Source organism: Staurois parvus, unplaced genomic scaffold (assembly GCF_062004578.1).
Source record: "Staurois parvus isolate SC_StPar_1 unplaced genomic scaffold, SC_StPar_1.0 ptg000414l, whole genome shotgun sequence".
NCBI lineage: Eukaryota > Metazoa > Chordata > Amphibia > Anura > Ranidae > Staurois > Staurois parvus.
In genome coordinates, this window is record NW_028318210.1 from 6,940,454 (window position 1) to 6,961,782 (window position 21,329).

Consider the following 21,329-nt stretch of genomic DNA (forward strand, 5'->3'; position numbering starts at 1 on the left):
TAGTCTTTAAGGGGTTGAATAATTGTGGCAATGAAGAAACCACATAAGAACCATTTACTACTGTATTACATAAACAATTGATGTCATTTTAGTTGCATTTGGGTAGTTACAACGTCCTTGTAGGATTTGATTCTGAATACAATTCCAAATGTACACTATAGTCCCTAAACCCCTTTACAGCATTGGGGGTTGAATAATTTTGGCCACAACTGTAGGTAACGCTGAAGGAGCGCAGCGATAGATAGGAGGAAAACCAGGAGAGAGCGAAGTCTCTGAGACCAAGAGAGTGGTGTTTTTTGAGGAGGAGGGGATGGTCAACCGTATCAAAAGCCACAGAGAGGTCAAGTAGTAAGAGTACGGAGTAGTGGCCATTGGTTTTAGCAGTTAGTAGATCATTAGTGAGTTTTAGTAGGGCAGTTTCAATGGAGTGTAGTGAGCGAAAGCCAGACTGTAAAGGGTCAAGAAGGTTGTTGTCGGTGAGGTGGGAGCTCAGGCAATTGTAGACTAAGCGTTCTAGGAGTTTAGAGGTGATGGTTACTCATGCAATGGCATGCTAGCCATACCACCAAATCGTTTTTATGGTTAACCCTTTTATGGTGGCCCTCTCTCCTCCCTTCTTCATTTGAAGTTTGTTGTACAAGCTCTTGTTCTTTGGATACAACATTACATGCAACCCCTGTGTAAGAATGTCAGACCAGGAACTTTAAGGGTAATTTAGACATTACTGAGGAGCAATAGGTTATTACAGTACACAGTCTTTACAGTTAATTCTTCACAACTCTAGCTCTATTCCCTATTCAGGCTGTTTCCTAACCAGGCTGCCATCTCACATCTCAGAGTAGTGCAAGTCCATAAAGTCCTTAGACCTGCAATATCATCCCGACTCCTTCCCATGTGGAGGCAAAGACCCAAGACTCCAGCTCCCCTCCTCCTCCTATTGCGCTCTGACAAAGGTTACCTCCCCGTGTATTTTTGGCCTACCAAAACACTTAAAAGTAGGCTAGCTTAGCTCTTTCCTAACTTTTGGGCAGCCTGCTGACTCAGTACACCTTTCATATATCAAGTACACACACTAATAGGTTATAATGGTGACCCAAAATAAAACAAAACTTTATTTTGTACACAACCCCTGATGTAATCTGCTTACAAGCTAGGTGGTGCAAACTTTGATAGCCCATGCCATCAATCAAATTTACTATAATTATAGCCTAACAAGATGGTTAAAAAGAGATTTGTAGAGGGCATTTACACTCTAAATGTACCCAGGCACAAAAAAGGGGTGCACTGGTTAACCTGCCAAAAATAATAATAGGCATGGAATGATAAACGACATAAAGAGAGTCTAAAAAGACTAAAAAGTCCTTAATAAAAGTCCAAATGAAAACATACTGCATAAATATGCACTGACATTGACAAGATATTAAAAAGTGTATCAATAAGTCTCCTTCCAAGTGGTCAATGGTGTGAAAGCCCCTCTGAGTGGATGTGATGTAGGGTGCTTAGAACCAGGAAGTTAACCAGGGGAACACCAGAAAGAGCCAACAAAAGCAGCAGACTCTGTGTGTGTGTATACCACGCAAATGAGAACCACTGTGGACAGCAGGGAAGTGTTTTCTTTTCCTTTTTTTTTTTTATACACAGTATTTTTATTGCTGTGCACTGTCTGGATTGAATTAATTTTTTGTTAGATTCATTTAAAGATGAGAAATATACAGTATGGTGTGAATGTACCAGGTAAAAGCTAAAACAACAAATTATTGTGCAAAAAGGGGGAACTATTCATTACGCTTCACAAGATTTCGGAACAAGTAACATATTGTATATTGAGCCTGTGTAATGAATGCTCCATGACCCATGATAGATTCAATTCAACATTTGTTGTAGCTAAAGCAGCAATAATGTAGAACCTTTCTCAGGCAGTGGTATCAGCGGGAGTGTTGACATTAGAGATGAGCGAATTATTCAAAAATTCGGTTCGGCTGATTTGCCGAATTCGCCGAATAAATTCGCTTCGAGCCGAATATATTCGCTGCGAATTTAACTTATAAAAAGGGTGTTTCTAGGCTTCAGAGAGCCTTTATATTAGTGCAGAACACTGTACCTTTAATTTAAATGCTCTTGGAGTCTGCTGGGGAAGAGAAATAATACTGTCAGTCAGTATGACATGCAGATGAGTGCCATCGATCTTAGAATCACCGCACACTTCACTCATTTGGGCAGTCACGGGGCCAAAACCAGAGTGTGGAGCCACAGTGTGGCGGTGGAGGCAGCAGCAATGGGAGGCCATACAGCACCCTATGACAAAATGGAACCCACCAGCAGTGTGAGGAGACCTGAAAGTGCCACATGGCAGAGTGTGGCGATGGAGACAGCAGCAATGGAAGGCCGTACAGGGACCCATGACACACTCTGGACCTGGCAGCAGCATGAGGAGGCGGTACAGGGGCCTATGACAGATTACGGGCCTGGCAGCAGCATGAGGAGTCGGTACGGGGGCCCATGGCAGATTACGGGCCTGGCAGCAGCAATGGGAGGCCCGTAATCTGCCAGCACCCTATGACAAAATGGAACCCACCAGCAGTGTGAGGAGACCTGAAAGTGGCACATGGCAGAGTGTGGCGATGGAGACAGCAGCAATGGGAGGCCGTACAGGGACCCATGACACACTCTGGACCTGGCAGCAGCATGAGGAGGCGGTACAGGGGCCCATGACAGATTACGGGCCTGGCAGCAGCATGAGGAGTCGGTACAGGGGCCCATGGCAGATTACGGGCCTGGCAGCAGCATGAGGAGGCGGTACAGGGGCCCATGGCAGAGTGGCGGAGCGTAAGCAGCTAAAATTGAAGGCCATACAGAGGCCTATGTTAAAAAGTCCCCCCAGCAGCAGCGTGGGGAGACGACTATCAAGAGTCCAATGGCAGAGTGGCGGAGCAGAAGCAGCTTCAATTGAAGGCCATACACAGGCCTAGGTTTAAAAGTCCCTCACAGTTAATTCCAATAACGAACTCTACTCCTCCGTGCAATCTACTTACGAGACCCTGGGCAGGTCTGGGTCCAATTTGTGGTAGAGACTGGTTTTGTTCAGCCATGCTTGAGCGAGTAATAACAGGTCTGTGCTGCCCTTTGGTGTCTGGCTTAATGCGCACAACACTGAACGTCCCAGCGTTTGTCAACGATTTGCCGTTAAGTGATGCAAACCCGCTGAACCACGTTCATGAGGAGCCGGTACAGGGGGCCATGAATCAGTATGGACCTGGCAGCAGCGTGAGCAGACGACAGAGGCACATGGCGCAGGGTGGCGGTGTAGGCAGCATTATTCTGAAGCCATACACAGGCCTAGGTTAAAAAGCGGAAGCCATCAGCAGCGTGAGCAGACAACAGAGACACATGGCGCAGGATGGCGGTGGATGCAGCAGTATTCGGAAGCCAAACACAGGCCTCGGTTAAAAAGCGGAAGCCGTCAGCAGCGTGAGCAGACGACAGAGGCACATGGCGCAGGGTGGCGGTGGAGGCAGCAGCAATGGAAGGCCATACAGCACACTATCACAAAATGGAACCCACCAACAGTGTAAGGAGACCTGAAAGTGGCACATGGCAGAGTCTGGCGATGAAGTCAGCAGCAATGGGAGGCCGTACAGGGACCCATGACACACTCTGGACCTGGCAGCAGCAAGAGGAGGCGGTACAGGGGCCCATGGCAGAGTGGCGAAGCGTAAGCAGCTTAAATTGAAGGCCATACAGAGGCTTATGTTAAAAAGTCCCCCCAGCAGCAGTGTGGGGAGACGACTATCAAGAGTCCAATGGCAGAGTGGCGGAGCAGAAGCAGCTTCAATTGAAGGCCATACACAGGCCTAGGTTAAAAAGTCCCCCCAGCAGCAGCGTGGGGGAGACGACTATCAAGAGTCCAATGGCAGAGTGGCGGAGCGGAAGCAGCTTCAATTGAAGGCCATACACAGGCCTAGGTTAAAAAGTCCCCCCAGCAGCAGTGTGGGGAAACGACTATCAAGAGTCCAATGGCTGAGTGGCGATCCGGGAAGTCAGCGTTGTGATTGCAGATGCAATGCAGAGATTCTATGAGGTGATGCCGTGGGTGCGAAGAAGATCATATACCGTCGTACTTCCATCCATAAGACGGAACAACCTGCGAACCGGGAGCTTTATTGCCCTGACCCGCTGAGCAGCTTCTGGGATACCCAAGAGGCCCATGGCAGAGTGGCGGAGCATAAGCAGCTTCAATTAAAGGCCATACAGAGGCCTATGTTAAAAAGTCCCCCCAGCAGCAGCGTGGGGGAGACGACTATCAAGAGTCCAATGGCAGAGTGGCGGAGCGGAAGCAGCTTCAATTGAAGGCCATACACAGGCCTAGGTTAAAAAGTCCCCCCAGCAGCAGTGTGGGGAGACGACTATCAAGAGTCCAATGGCTGAGTGGCGATCCGGGAAGTCAGCGTTGTGATTGCAGATGCAATGCAGAAATTTTATGAGGTAATGCCGTGGGTGCGAAGAAGATCATATACCGTCGTACTTCCATCCATAAGACGGAACAACCTGCGAACCGGGAGCTTTATTGCCCTGACCCGCTGAGCAGCTTCTGGGATACCCAAGAGTTTGGCTTCTGTGGGGAATATGGTTGAAAACTGAAACTTAAAGGCATGTTGACGGAAGGGCACCAGTGTCAGTGCTCCGGAGGGAATATAGCTTCAAAGCTGACACTTAAAGGTATATCGACGGTCAGAGACCACAGGAAGTGGAGCTTGCGTCTTAAATCGACTGAATGTGGCAGACGTGAAACGTCTACGGGCCGTATATGAAACGGGTTGTTCCTCTTTCTGGAATAAGTGTTGGAAATGGCCACTCTTTTTGGTGTGGCGTTTTGTCTATTTAATTCCGATAACGGACTCTACTCCTCCGTGCAATCTAGTTACGAGACCCTGGGCAGGTCTGGGTCCAATTTGTGGTAGAGACTGGTTTTGTTCAGCCATGCTTGAGCGAGTAATAACCGGTCTGTGCTGCCCTTTGGTGTCTGGCTTAATGCGCACAACACTGAACGTCCCAGCATTTGTCAACGATTTGCCGTTAAGTGATGCAAACCCGCTGAACCACGTTCATGAGGAGCCGGTACAGGGGGCCATGAATCAGTATGGACCTGGCAGCAGTGTGAGGAGACCCGAAAGTGGCACATGGCGCAGGGTGGCGGTGGAGGCAGCAGTATTCGGAAGACATACACAGGACTAGTTTAAAAAGCGGAAGCCGTCAGCAGCGTGAGCAGACGACAGAGGCACATGGCGCAGGGTGGCGGTGGAGGCAGCAGAATTCGGAAGCCATACACAGGCCTAGGTTAAAAAGCGGAAGCCGTCAGCAGCGTGAGCAGACGACAGAGGCACATGGCGCAGGGTGGCGGTGGAGGCAGCAGTATTCGGAAGCCATACACAGGCCTAGGTTTAAAACTGGAACCCAGCAGCGTGAGCAGACGACAAAGACGCACATGGCAGAGGATGGATCTGGCAGCAGTATGAGAAGGCGGTACAGGGGCCCGTGGCACAGTGTGGTGATGGGGGCTACAGCAACTGGATGCCAGAAAGTGGCCGATAGGGCTATATACTGCATGGAATTATAAAGTTGTAAAGACAGCGGCCTATAAGGCTATACACACTATAACAATCATGACTTGATTGACCATTGGCCTATAAGGCTATACACAGCATGAATATCATGACTTATTCTGAGAGTGGTTTGGAAGGCTATATACAAAAAGTAATTCATGAGCTGTCCGGACAGCGGACAATAAGTACATATATACAAATCAATTCATCAGCTGTCCAGCCAGCGGCCTCAAAGGCGACACATATAGAAAGCAATTCATGAGCTGTACAGACAGCGGCCTCTAAGGCGACAGATATACAAAGCAATTCCCAAGGTGTTCAGGGAGCGGCCTGAACGGCTAGGTTATTACTAAATATATTTTTGTGGCCAAACATCGGCCTATAAATAGATGTCTACACAGTGACAAAAAATTATGTCGCCAGACAGCGGCCCCTAAGGCGACAGATATACAAAGCAATTCCCGCGAGCGCACAGGGCCCACAGTGTCTGAGGATGGACGTTGGCGCAGAAAGGCAGAGACCAACTGACTACATAGGTGGTTTTTATAGTACTTTATTTTGGCCTCCCTCTCAGCAGGTGTGAAAAAGGCCACCATTTTTGAACGGTAGCGAGGGTCCAACAAGGTGGACAGCCAAAAGTCATCCCTCTGTCTGATGGTTATTATTCGGCTGTCGCTACGCAAGCAACCGAGCATGCTATGGGCCATTTGTGCCAAGGAATGCGAGGGACTCCCTGCCTCCATCTCCACAGCATACTGCCACGGTGCGTCTGGGTCCTCTGTCTCCTCCTCCTCCTCTACCAGATGCTCCTGCTCCTCCACTCCTGTCCGCTGAGTGGAAAAACCACCCATTTCACTCAATAATTCCTGAGCACCAATGTCCTCCTCTACCTCCTCCTCTTCTTCCTGTCCTGCCCCCACAGGGGTCATGTGGCGTTGAGATCTGTGCACCACGTCTACCGCACCCTGACCAGCCATTGTTAACAGCATTTGTTCCAGGACGTGCAACAGAGGAATGACGTCGTTCATCCCATAGTCCTGCCAACTCACGAATAGCGTGGCCTCCTCAAAGGGCCTGAGCAAGCGGCAGGTGTCACACATGAGCTGCCAATGGCTGACATCTAAGTTACACAGGGGAGTACCTTTATCCGCTTGTAACATCAGGAAATCGGTGATGGCCTTTCGCTGTTCGTAAAGGCGGTCTAACATATGTAGGGTTGAATTCCACCTTGTTGCAACGTCGCAGATCAGGCGATGCTGTGGAATTCCGTTCTGCCGCTGCAGCTCAAGGAGGGTGTGCTTTGCGGTGTAGGAATGGCTGAAATGCATGCAAAGTTTACGTGACATTTTAAGGATGTCTTGCAGTGGGATGGTGGATTTTAGGAACCGCTTGACAACCAGATTGAACACGTGAGCCATGCATGGCGCATGGCACAACCTTCCTTGACGCAGAGCAGACACCATGTTCTTTCCGTTGTCGGTCAACATGGTTCCGATTTTCAGTTTGCGCGGAGACAGCCATCTGTCGATTTCTCTGTTCATTACACTCAGAAGTTCCTCCCCTGTGTGACTACGTTCGCCAAGGCATACCAGGTGCAGCACAGCGTGACACCGTTGCGCCCTGCACATGTGATATGCCGGTCGGGTAATGGGACTTGGCACGGGGGTGGCGGCTGAGGACACGGCGGAAGAAGAGGTGGTAGAGGCGGACATCTTTGCTGGACCAAGGACGTGCAAACGTGGAGGCAAAAGCGGCGTGACCTGTCCAAGTTGCTGGTGCGGCTGTGCCGGCACCACGTTCACCCAGTGGACCGTAAATGACATTTACTGTCCCTGACCGTAGTTACAGCTCCACACGTCGGCGCTGCCGTGCACTTTGGCAGAGACCGACATGCTCAAAGACTGGCCCACCATCTCTTCTACATGTGAATGCAGGGCTGGCACTGCCTTTTTGGTGAAGAAATGCCGGCTTGGCACTCTCCACCGCGGCTCGGCACAAGCCATCATTTCTCGGAAAGGTGCTGAGTCCACCACTTGGAAAGGGAGGGACTGCAGCACCAGCAACTTGGACAGGAGGACGTTCAGCTTCTGCACCGTCGGGTGCGTGCTCGCAAACTGTTGTCTCTTGGAAACGGATTCCAAGAAAGACTGCTGACGGAATCCGTGAAGAGGAGTAGCAGGAGAAGGAGCATCTGAACGAGCGGAAGATGCCAACAAGCGACAACTCCCCTCAGCAGAGGTGTTGGAGCCTTGACTGGCTGATAGAGGGCGATTGACGTCGGGTGACGGAGCAAGTAACGGAGCGGGTGATGGAGCAGGGGCTGGGGCAGGCAGAACCGCCGTATCTTTATCACGGTTTTCCCAGGCCACCGAATGGCGACGCTGCATATGCTGACGCAACGCTGTAGTCCCAACATTGGCACCCTGGCCACGCTTGACTTTCTGGCCACATAGTCGACATACGGCTACGTTTACTTCCTCGGGCGGCTTGACGAAAAATTGCCACACCGCCAAGTAGGAAACTTTGCCCCCGCTACTCCTCACTGGCTGACTGCTACTTCCTCCGTGCACACCGGCACCACTACTGGCCGTGGTGGTAGGCTGCAGTGGAGCTGGTGCTCTACTCCGTGGCCGTTTGGCTCCACTGACACTGCTGCGACCCTGCTGCCTCCTGGGCAACCCACCGACTGTTTTGCTCGCTGGCAAGCTGGCACCCTCTTCTCCTGATGATGCGGAAGCAATAGCCTGATGACGACGAGGCTGCCAAGTGCGATCAGCCTCATCATCATCAATTAGGGTCTCCACGTCACTACTAGCCCCCTCGGCTGCGTGTGGGTCAGGAGACAGACCTGTCTCTAGACCGGCTACCGAGCCACTCTCCTCGCCAGTACTTCTTCGCCTGGCTGCTGAAGAGGCGGATGTCTCCCCCCGTTCCTGACCGCCCTCTGTTAGCTCTTCCTCACTGTACAGTGGGGCTGAGCCCACAGCATGCAATACTTCGCTTGGTGAGGGAACACCAAAGGAAAGGGGCAGGTCGAGGACACGTGATTTCAGTGGGCTTGCTCCCGGGCCATGCCAACTAACGGTTGTGTCTGACGTACCCACCGACCGTTGGCTGTAGGTGTCAGAGGTGACCTGGGAAGAGGAAGACGACCGAGTCAACCAATCGATGACGGCAGGGTTGTCGGTGGAGACACGACCGCTGGATGACACCAGGAGCACTGGCCTCTGGCTGCGACTAGTGCTGCCTCGACCCCTTCCTCTGCTGCCACGTCTGCTCGCTCCTGAAACATTGCCTCCTCTGCCACTCCTCTGTGTGTTGTCTGACATACTCTTTAATTCAATAAGCACCCCAAAAATAAAAACGGATTTAACTCTTTGAACGTACAATAGTGGTTGTGAAGCAGAAAGTCAGTTTATTTAGCACAATCGGTCAATTGCAGCTTGCCGTTGGCTGGAAACTGTACGTTTATGTCACTGGAATGCACTAATCACCCAAAAAATATTACCGCCACCCGGCGTGTATATGGATTTAACTCTTTGAACGTACAATAGTGGTTGTGAAGCAGAAAGTCAGTTTATTTAGCACAATCGGTCAATTGCAGCTTGCCGTTGGCTGGAAACTGTACGTTTAGGTCACTGGAATGCACTAATCACCCAAAAAATATTACCGCCAGCCGGCGTGTAAATGGATTTAACTCTTTGAACGTACAATAGTGGTTGTGAAGCAGAAAGTCAGTTTATTTAGCACAATCGGTCAATTGCAGCTTGCCGTTGGCTGGAAACTGTACGTTTCTGTCACTGGAATGCACTAATCACCCAAAAAATATTACTGCCAGCCGGCGTGTAAATGGATCTAACTCTTTGAATGTACAATAGTGGTTGTGAAGCAGAAAGTCAGTTTATTTAGCACAATCGGTCAATTGCAGCTTGCCGTTGGCTGGAAACTGTACGTTTATGTCACTGGAATGCACTAATCACCCAAAAAATATTACCGCCACCCGGCGTGTATATGGATTTAACTCTTTGAACGTACAATAGTGGTTGTGAAGCAGAAAGTCAGTTTATTTAGCACAATCGGTCAATTGCAGCTTGCCGTTGGCTGGAAACTGTACGTTTATGTCACTGGAATGCACTAATCACCCAAAAAATATTACCACCAGCCGGCGTGTAAATGGATCTAACTCTTTGAACGTACAATAGTGGTTGTGAAGCAGAAAGTCAGTTTATTTAGCACAATCGGTCAATTGCAGCTTGCCGTTGGCTGGAAACTGTACGTTTATGTCACTGGAATGCACTAATCACCCTAAAAATATTACTGCCAGCCGGCGTGTAAATGGATTTAACTCTTTGAACATACAATAGTGGTTGTGAAGCAGAAAGTCAGTTTATTTAGCACAATCGGTCAATTGCAGCTTGCCGTTGGCTGTAAACTGTACGTTTATGTCACTGGAATGCACTAATCACCCAAAAAATATTACCGGCAGCCGGCGTGTAAATGGATTTAACTCTTTGAACGTACAATAGTGGTTGTGAAGCAGAAAGTCAGTTTATTTAGCACAATCGGTCAATTGCAGCTTGCCGTTGGCTGGAAACTGTACGTTTATGTCACTGGAATGCACTAATCACCCAAAAAATATTACCGCCACCCGGCGTGTATATGGATTTAACTCTTTGAACGTACAATAGTGGTTGTGAAGCAGAAAGTCAGTTTATTTAGCACAATCGGTCAATTGCAGCTTGCCGTTGGCTGGAAACTGTACGTTTATGTCACTGGAATGCACTAATCACCCAAAAAATATTACCGCCACCCGGCGTGTAAATGGATTTAACTCTTTGAATGTACAATAGTGGTTGTGAAGCAGAAAGTCAGTTTATTGTACACAATCGGTCAATTGCAGCTTGCCGTTGGCTGTAAACTGTACGTTTATGTCACTGGAATGCACTAATCACCCAAAAAATATTACCGCCACCCGGCGTGTAAATGGATCTAACTCTTTGAACGTACAATAGTGGTTGTGAAGCAGAAAGTCAGTTTATTTAGCACAATCGGTCAATTGCAGCTTGCCGTTGGCTGGAAACTGTACGTTTATGTCACTGGAATGCACTAATCACCCAAAAAATATTACCGCCACCCGGCGTGTATATGGATTTAACTCTTTGAACGTACAATAGTGGTTGTGAAGCAGAAATTCAGTTTATTTAGCACAATCGGTCAATTGCAGCTTGCCGTTGGCTGGAAACTGTACGTTTATGTCACTGGAATGCACTAATCACCCAAAAAATATTACCGCCACCCGGCGTGTATATGGATTTAACTCTTTGAACGTACAATAGTGGTTGTGAAGCAGAAAGTCAGTTTATTTAGCACAATCGGTCAATTGCAGCTTGCCGTTGGCTGGAAACTGTATGTTTATGTCACTGGAATGCACTAATCACCCTAAAAATATTACTGCCAGCCGGCGTGTAAATGGATTTAACTCTTTGAACGTACAATAGTGGTTGTGAAGCAGAAAGTCAGTTTATTTAGCACAATCGGTCAATTGCAGCTTGCCGTTGGCTGTAAACTGTACGTTTATGTCACTGGAATGCACTAATCACCCAAAAAATATTACCGCCACCCGGCGTGTAAATGGATCTAACTCTTTGAACGTACAATAGTGGTTGTGAAGCAGAAAGTCAGTTTATTTAGCACAATCGGTCAATTGCAGCTTGCCGTTGGCTGGAAACTGTACATTTATGTCACTGGAATGCACTAATCACCCAAAAAATATTACCGCCACCCGGCGTGTATATGGATTTAACTCTTTGAACGTACAATAGTGGTTGTGAAGCAGAAAGTCAGTTTATTTAGCACAATCGGTCAATTGCAGCTTGCCGTTGGCTGGAAACTGTACGTTTATGTCACTGGAATGCACTAATCACCCAAAAAATATTACCGCCACCCGGCGTGTAAATGGATCTAACTCTTTGAACGTACAATAGTGGTTGTGAAGCAGAAAGTCAGTTTATTTAGCACAATCGGTCAATTGCAGCTTGCCGTTGGCTGTAAACTGTACGTTTAGGTCACTGGAATGCACTAATCACCCAAAAAATATTACCGCCACCCGGCGTGTATATGGATTTAACTCTTTGAACGTACAATAGTGGTTGTGAAGCAGAAAGTCAGTTTATTTAGCACAATCGGTCAATTGCAGTTTGCCGTTGGCTGGAAACTGTACGTTTAGGTCACTGGAATGCACTAATCACCCAAAAAATATTACCGCCACCCGGTGTGTAAATGGATCTAACTCTTTGAACGTACAATAGTGGTTGTGAAGCAGAAAGTCAGTTTATTTAGCACAATCGGTCAATTGCAGCTTGCCGTTGGCTGGAAACTGTACGTTTATGTCACTGGAATGCACTAATCACCCAAAAAATATTACCGCCACCCGGCGTGTATATGGATTTAACTCTTTGAACGTACAATAGTGGTTGTGAAGCAGAAAGTCAGTTTATTTAGCACAATCGGTCAATTGCAGCTTGCCGTTGGCTGGAAACTGTACGTTTAGGTCACTGGAATGCACTAATCACCCAAAAAATATTACCGCCAGCCGTCGTGTAAATGGATTTAACTCTTTGAACGTACAATAGTGGTTGTGAAGCAGAAAGTCAGTTTATTGTACACAATCGGTCAATTGCAGCTTGCCGTTGGCTGTAAACTGTACGTTTATGTCACTGGAATGCACTAATCACCCAAAAAATATTACCGCCACCCGGCGTGTATATGGATTTAACTCTTTGAACGTACAATAGTGGTTGTGAAGCAGAAAGTCAGTTTATTTAGCACAATCGGTCAATTGCAGCTTGCCGTTGGCTGGAAACTGTACGTTTATGTCACTGGAATGCACTGATCACCCAAAAAATATTACCGCCACCCGGCGTGTATATGGATTTAACTCTTTGAACGTACAATAGTGGTTGTGAAGCAGAAAGTCAGTTTATTTAGCACAATCGGTCAATTGCAGCTTGCCGTTGGCTGGAAACTGTACGTTTAGGTCACTGGAATGCACTAATCACCCAAAAAATATTACCGCCACACTGCGTAAAAATGGATCTAACTCTTTGAACGTACAATAGTGGTTGTGAAGCAGAAAGTCAGTTTATTGTACACAATCGGTCAATTGCAGCTTGCCGTTGGCTGTAAACTGTACGTTTATATCACTGGAATGCACTAATCACCCAAAAAATATTACCGCCACCCGGCGTGTATATGGATTTAACTCTTTGAACGTACAATAGTGGTTGTGAAGCAGAAAGTCAGTTTATTGTACACAATCGGTCAATTGCAGCTTGCCGTTGGCTGTAAACTGTACGTTTATATCACTGGAATGCACTAATCACCCAAAAAATATTACCGCCACCCGGCGTGTATATGGATTTAACTCTTTGAACGTACAATAGTGGTTGTGAAGCAGAAAGTCAGTTTATTTAGCACAATCGGTCAATTGCAGCTTGCCGTTGGCTGGAAACTGTACGTTTAGGTCACTGGAATGCACTAATCACCCAAAAAATATTACCGCCAGCCGGCGTGTAAATGGATTTAACTCTTTGAACGTACAATAGTGGTTGTGAAGCAGAAAGTCAGTTTATTGTACACAATCGGTCAATTGCAGCTTGCCGTTGGCTGGAAACTGTACGTTTATGTCACTGGAATGCACTAATCACCCAAAAAATATTACCGCCACCCGGCGTGTAAATGGATCTAACTCTTTGAACGTACAATAGTGGTTGTGAAGCAGAAAGTCAGTTTATTTAGCACAATCGGTCAATTGCAGCTTGCCGTTGGCTGGAAACTGTACGTTTATGTCACTGGAATGCACTAATCACCCAAAAAATATTACCGCCACCCGGCGTGTAAATGGATCTAACTCTTTGAACGTACAATAGTGGTTGCGAAGCAGAAAGTCAGTTTATTTAGCACAATCGGTCAATTGCAGCTTGCCGTTGGCTGGAAACTGTACGTTTATGTCACTGGAATGCACTGATCACCCAAAAAATATTACCGCCACCCGGCGTGTATATGGATTTAACTCTTTGAACGTACAATAGTGGTTGTGAAGCAGAAAGTCAGTTTATTTAGCACAATCGGTCAATTGCAGCTTGCCGTTGGCTGGAAACTGTACGTTTATGTCACTGGAATGCACTAATCACCCAAAAAATATTACCGCCACCCGGCGTGTAAATGGATCTAACTCTTTGAACGTACAATAGTGGTTGTGAAGCAGAAAGTCAGTTTATTTAGCACAATCGGTCAATTGCAGCTTGCCGTTGGCTGGAAACTGTACGTTTATGTCACTGGAATGCACTAATCACCCAAAAAATATTACCGCCACCCGGCGTGTATATGGATTTAACTCTTTGAACGTACAATAGTGGTTGTGAAGCAGAAAGTCAGTTTATTGTACACAATCGGTCAATTGCAGCTTGCCGTTGGCTGTAAACTGTACGTTTATGTCACTGGAATGCACTAATCACCCAAAAAATATTACCGCCACCTGGCGTGTAAATGGATCTAACTCTTTGAACGTACAATAGTGGATGTGAAGCAGAAAGTCAGTTTATTTAGCACAATCGGTCAATTGCAGCTTGCCGTTGGCTGGAAACTGTACGTTTATGTCACTGGAATGCACTAATCACCCAAAAAATATTACCGCCAGCCGGCGTGTAAATGGATCTAACTCTTTGAACATACAATAGTGGTTGTGAAGCAGAAAGTCAGTTTATTTAGCACAATCGGTCAATTGCAGCTTGCCGTTGGCTGGAAACTGTACGTTTATGTCACTGGAATGCACTGATCACCCAAAAAATATTACCGCCACCCGGCGTGTATATGGATTTAACTCTTTGAACGTACAATAGTGGTTGTGAAGCAGAAAGTCAGTTTATTTAGCACAATCGGTCAATTGCAGCTTGCCGTTGGCTGGAAACTGTACGTTTATGTCACTGGAATGCACTAATCACCCAAAAAATATTGCCGCCGCCCGGCGTGTAAATGGATCTAACTCTTTGAACGTACAATAGTGGTTGTGAAGCAGAAAGTCAGTTTATTTAGCACAATCGGTCAATTGCAGCTTGCCGTTGGCTGGAAACTGTACGTTTATGTCACTGGAATGCACTAATCACCCAAAAAATATTACCGCCACCCGGCGTGTATATGGATTTAACTCTTTGAACGTACAATAGTGGTTGTGAAGCAGAAAGTCAGTTTATTTAGCACAATCGGTCAATTGCAGCTTGCCGTTGGCTGTAAACTGTACGTTTATGTCACTGGAATGCACTAATCACCCAAAAAATATTACCGCCACCCGGCGTGTATATGGATTTAACTCTTTGAACGTACAATAGTGGTTGTGAAGCAGAAAGTCAGTTTATTTAGCACAATCGGTCAATTGCAGCTTGCTGTTGGCTGGAAACTGTACGTTTAGGTCACTGGAATGCACTAATCACCCAAAAAATATTACCGCCAGCTGTCGTGTAAATGGATTTAACTCTTTGAACGTACAATAGTGGTTGTGAAGCAGAAAGTCAGTTTATTGTACACAATCGGTCAATTGCAGCTTGCCGTTGGCTGTAAACTGTACGTTTATGTCACTGGAATGCACTAATCACCCAAAAAATATTACCGCCACCCGGCGTGTATATGGATTTAACTCTTTGAACGTACAATAGTGGTTGTGAAGCAGAAAGTCAGTTTATTTAGCACAATCGGTCAATTGCAGCTTGCCGTTGGCTGGAAACTGTACGTTTAGGTCACTGGAATGCACTAATCACCCAAAAAATATTACCGCCAGCCGGCGTGTAAATGGATTTAACTCTTTGAACGTACAATAGTGGTTGTGAAGCAGAAAGTCAGTTTATTTAGAACAATCGGTCAATTGCAGCTTGCCGTTGGCTGGAAACTGTACGTTTATGTCACTGGAATGCACTAATCACCCAAAAAATATTACCGCCACCCGGCGTGTAAATGGATCTAACTCTTTGAACGTACAATAGTGGTTGTGAAGCAGAAAGTCAGTTTATTTAGCACAATCGGTCAATTGCAGCTTGCCGTTGGCTGGAAACTGTACGTTTATGTCACTGGAATGCACTAATCACCCAAAAAATATTACCGCCACCCGGCGTGTAAATGGATCTAACTCTTTGAACGTACAATAGTGGTTGTGAAGCAGAAAGTCAGTTTATTGTACACAATCGGTCAATTGCAGCTTGCCGTTGGCTGGAAACTGTACGTTTGTGTCACTGGAATGCACTAATCACCCAAAAAATATTACCGCCAGCCGGCGTGTAAATGGATTTAACTCTTTGAACGTACAATAGTGGTTGTGAAGCAGAAAGTCAGTTTATTGTACACAATCGGTCAATTGCAGCTTGCCGTTGGCTGGAAACTGTACGTTTGTGTCACTGGAATGCACTAATCACCCAAAAAATATTACCGCCAGCCGGCGTGTAAATGGATTTAACTCTTTGAACGTACAATAGTGGTTGTGAAGCAGAAAGTCAGTTTATTTTGCACAATCGGCAAACTGCAGCACCAACTGTGCACGACAGCCACCAAAAAAAAAAAGGGTGTATGTCACTTTAAATTTTCGATTCTTTGATAGCTGTGGCCCTAAGTAACGATTCTGTGTCCCTGAGTAACGATTCTGTGTCCCTGAGTAACGATTCTGTGTCCCTGAGTAACGATTCTGTGGCCCTAAAGTCTCTGTGGCCCTAACTCTGTCCCTTAATACACACAGGTCTGTCTCCCTTGAATGACCGGAGGCTAATGGAGAATTCTAAGATGGCCGCGATTTATAGTGCTGGCTTCCTGCTGATTGGCTAATGCGATAACATGTCATGAATGCATTATGGGTCAGCGCGCCTTGTCTGCGCGCCTTCCCAGAGATCCCCGCCCCATCTTCTCATCCATTTTCTCCGTGGCCACACATGTCGCCGCCATTTTTGGGAAAATTCAATTCGTGCATCCGAAGTTTGCTAATCTTCGGATTCGTCACGAATAGAATTTTTCCAAATCTTCGGAACGAATTCCACTTCGTCATGTTCGATTCGCTCATCTCTAGTTGACATTGTTAAAAAAACTTCTAGACACCTTCTTCAATGGGCATAATATACCTATTATTCAAAGCATATTCTTAGAAAACTGATGCACACTAATGTACACGTGTAGGTTGGACTACTGTATACAGATCTGTATCTTTTTCCAACCTTATCTATATACTTTGTGACTAAATAAAAATATTGAACCTACACAGTGAACTAAATCTGACGAGCAACACACCAAAGAGCAGCTAGACATTAACTTGGATTAACATAGTCCAAAATATGAACAATAATTCTGAAATTTATGAATATATGTTTTTGAAATATTGCTCCGTTTGGATACCATGGGTTATAGCTGTTTGCTTTCACTTTTTTATAAAGGTGGAATTGGATTTTCTATAGCTGTCATTATTTAGAGAGGTTGTACTGGAAATGGAGGAATGGGAGGACATCTGTGATAGTGCTAATAAAACTTATTTATGTATCATTTATTAGGAGAACTAATATAAAATTTTATAAAATGACTCTTTCCTTTATCCCTAAATTAAACCTTCCAAAATGAAAATTTACACACATAAATAGAGTAACGAATTATATCATAAGAATGCAATATCAAAAAATAAATAAAAAATAGTGTCCAAAATGTCTCTCAAACAATTCAAATTACTTTCTCTTCAACCTCCACCATATCTTCTTGTGGTGTTGTATACGAAATTCCAGATATAATGATCCAATGTAGAAAACCTCAAAAAATATAAACTACAAATAGTGTATTACCTTAATTAAATTCTATTTGTGCAATATGTGTCATGCACACTCCATAATAAGTGTCAAAATCGTGAAGAGAAAAAAAAAAAAAAAAAAATGGGAACAGGCCCTACCCCCCTCCCAGGTTGATTTATATAAGCGTATTTATGATCTCTACAATATGGAGTATTTGACCACTTGTTTGAATAATAGCCTTCCTCGATTCAATAAGATCTGGTGTCCTTGGAATCTTTTGGAAACATAACCGTAAAATGCTTAGATAGGGTGATCTGGTTTGTGTGGGGCGTGTTAAGGGTGCCCAGTGGGGAGTACTTAACCATTATCTTCTCTTATCTTTCCCTCCACTCTTTTTTTCCTTTTTCCCTTCTTTTCTTTTTTTTGTGTGACATACTCAGGGCCGCTATATTGGATTATCCATAAGTTGGAATTTTCCCTTTATCCACCTTCCACCACAAGATAACCATCATAGCGAGATAGTTTATCTGGTCTCTTTTCTTTTAGAGAGTTTACCCAGTCACATACGATTGATGTATAATTCATGTGACTTATTCATTCCTTTTCGATAGTATTCTGTCTTTTGAATTATCCCATGGACATTGATGCCTATTGTAATATCTCTTTGATGCATATGCTGCCTTAACCCTTACTTTTGGAACATTGTATATTCTTTCCAAGTGCCATGTCACTTTTTTGAGGTTGTTTTTGTTACTCTTCGTCTACTTTCAGACAAAACCTGAAAAATAAAAAAGGTTGAACTGTACTTAATTTTCAATTCTGTTTTCCAGCTACAAGAAGTCATTGATGCAACAGATGAAGTTCTACCCAGGTGTTCCAGAGACCAGAGTAAGTCTTTACAGGAAAAGCAGCAGGAGGTGGTGGAAAAATGGGAACTGACCAAGAACAAAGTGGAGAAAAGAAGGGCTGACCTGGAACAAACATGTAACCTCTATTTCTTCTTGGCTGCTGTAAGTTGATAATTTTGTAGGTCAACAGATCTACACTACACTCTAATAACCCAAACATTGCTTTAGCAGATTGTGGTCACAACCAGTCTGAGGGTAAACTGGGGGTGAAACTGGATAACTCAGCAATATTTTAAAAGCCCATAATTGTATTAGGAAAGGTTTACTTGAAGCATGTACTAAATCTTTACATACGTTTTGCATACGTGTATCAGAAGTTTGTAACTCTCTTAATACACTCTGTACTGCAGATGCTGCTTTCTATGAACTGCAGAGGTCATAGTAAATTGTGATGAGGGTACAGGTAGCTATTTGCTATGGATCCCAAGGCAAGATATGCCCATCTTTAAAGTGGTGCCTTCTCTTTGTCAAGTGTCAGTTCAGTGTTATCATTGTCTGTTTAACTTTGCAGTTGGTAAGGGTTTCAATATGAGAATCACGTGTAGACTGGAGGGGAACACTAGCTGGCTGTGAATCATAGATAAATATAATCTGGAACCGAGCTGTGGAGCTGTGACCAATCCTCCTTATATGAACATTAGACAGCTGTCTCTCTTGTAACCCTTTCTTCGAATAACACAAGCTAGGTCTTGCTTTACAAAGACTGGGTTTTTAGCAATAAAAGCAACGTATTATATGCTAAAGACAATGCATACGTGCTTTGCTTCTTCCAACACTTCCATGATGTTTAAAAAAAAAAAACAACATGGAGGAGATTACAGGCTACAGATAGTAAGTACTGATAGCAGTTTTCCTTCTGTACATGTAACTGGGCATCTTGGCTGGTATACTGGGAAATCTTGGTACCACATGGGTTAGAGGTAGCCTATGTATGCTGATGAGTAAAAGTTACTGCAGTTACAATACGTTTCTTAGAGGTCCTCGATCAGGTAAGCACTTTTTTTTTTTAAGTTTTAATGCATGTGTTCTTTTTTTCTTGTTTGGTGAATTTTATTGATATTTTAACAAAGAAAGTAATGTAGTTATGTACATACATATAAACTCCATTCAACAGTATCAACTCAAGATCCACAAGACAGTTACAATAAGGCACAAATAATAAATGGGCCTTGACTATATGCCATTTAAACAACACTTGTTAATTTTTATGTAATGATTGTAACATTACAGTTTAAGTGAGAAGGATGGTGAAATCACTAGAATTCTACTCTGTTTACAGGGTGAAAGTCAACAGCCAAGGTGAATGAAGAGATTGGAAGAAACACTGGTTTCTTCAATTGTGTACTTTAATGGTACTTTGTGTCACTGACCCAGAACAATTACAATGGGAAAAAATTAAATATAAAGGGTAATAGAAATAAAAACACAGCAAAATAGAAACTAAGGGGAGAAGTGGAATGAGTTAATGAGGGCTCATAAGGGGATAAACCAGTTGTGGACTTTGGGTGAAACGCACATGTCCTAAATGTTATTTGAATACTTTGACCATGTGTGGTACGCCCTTATCCTTCTTTGACACTCATTGGTGACATTTACCAGCAAGCCCTGTTTGTCATTTTGGCAGGTGGAACTTATTCTGTATTACAGGAGTAGATCTTGGTGCTCCTGTGCAAACTGACACTCGCAGAACAGTGTCTGCAGTGTTCTTAAGAATTACATAGTAGTTTTGTTATTTTGCTACATTTATGCCAGTTAAAGCAACTATTTAGTTTTATGGAATTATCAATGACTCCTACTTCAAGTGGTCCTAAAGGATTAATTTTTTTTCTTAAAATAATACACCTCATACTTGCTCTGCTCTGTGAAATAATTATTCCTGGAGCAGCCCCAATCCTCCTCTTCTTTGGTCCTCGCTGGGGTTTCTGGCCCCTCCCCCTTACCAAGTGCCTGAACAATAAGCTGCTTGCTTCGGGGGACCTCGTTCATGCTCACTCTGAAGCCGCCTCTGTGTGTCTATGGGACACACAGAGCGTGGCTCAGTCCCACCTCCTGCTCCCTCCTCACTAGCTGTAATTGACAGCAGTGGGAGCCAATGGCTCCTGCTGCTTTGTCTCAGCCATTGAGGAGACAGAGATAGAGGAGAGTCTCTGCTCTCATGCATACCACTGGATCGAGAGGGGGCTCAGGTAAGTAATAGGGGGGCTGTGGGGGGAGCTGCACACTGAAGGTTTGTAACCTTCATGCATAGAATGCATGAAGGTAAAAAACCTTTAGCCTTTAGAACCACTTTAAGCAGCCCTACATTAGTAATTTTTTTTCATTCAACCAGGGGATTGAGTCGTTTTTTTTTTTCGATCAACCAAGGGATTGAACAAAAAAAAAGTGCTCATTTCCCTCACCCACACACTCAAGGTGGATGGGGGAATCCTCCCCACTGAGCTATTGTATTCTGACAGTGGGGAGACTTCCCCACCGTCAGAATACACTGATCAGTGTTTCCTGGAAAAGCCGGCTGAGCTGATCGAGCAGAAAAATGTTCCAACAGGGTGGTTGTACAGAGTCAATCGACTTCTGTACAATCACCCTGCCCATACATGGATCGAAATTTGACCAGTCCCTGTGAAACTGGCCAAATCTTGATCCATGCATGACCGGCTTTAGAATACTAGTTGTCTGGATGTCTTTGGCTTCACAACTTGGAGTCCTTGAACTAGAAGTAGATAGTAAGAGAAGTTCAAGTCAATTTGTGATGTTACTGTAAACTCAATAAAAATTAGAATGTATATCAGATACTGGATCAGCATATGGTCACTTAATGTAGCAGCCATATTCTTACTGTATAGGCTTCCTATATTAATTCGTCTTATTTGGTAGGACAAAGTGCAGAAAGTAGTAACCCATAGAAACCTCATACATTTAATTGATAAGACCTGAAGTGATCTGAAGTCTGATACCAATGGAATACTACACTTTTCATTGAATATTATATATTTTGTCCATAGCAATATCCCAGTATA

General features: G+C 44.8%; 1 protein-coding gene across 1 annotated transcript in view; it reads left to right on the forward strand.

Annotated features, from left to right (window-relative positions):
* SPTBN5 (spectrin beta, non-erythrocytic 5) overlaps window positions 1-21,329 on the forward strand; it is a 435,120-nt gene that overhangs the window by 215,066 nt on the left and 198,725 nt on the right. The window contains exon 31 of the mRNA XM_089686901.1: window positions 18,235-18,414. Coding sequence (XP_089543027.1) covers window positions 18,235-18,414 — 180 coding nt within the window. The remainder of the gene's footprint in view (window positions 1-18,234; window positions 18,415-21,329) is intronic.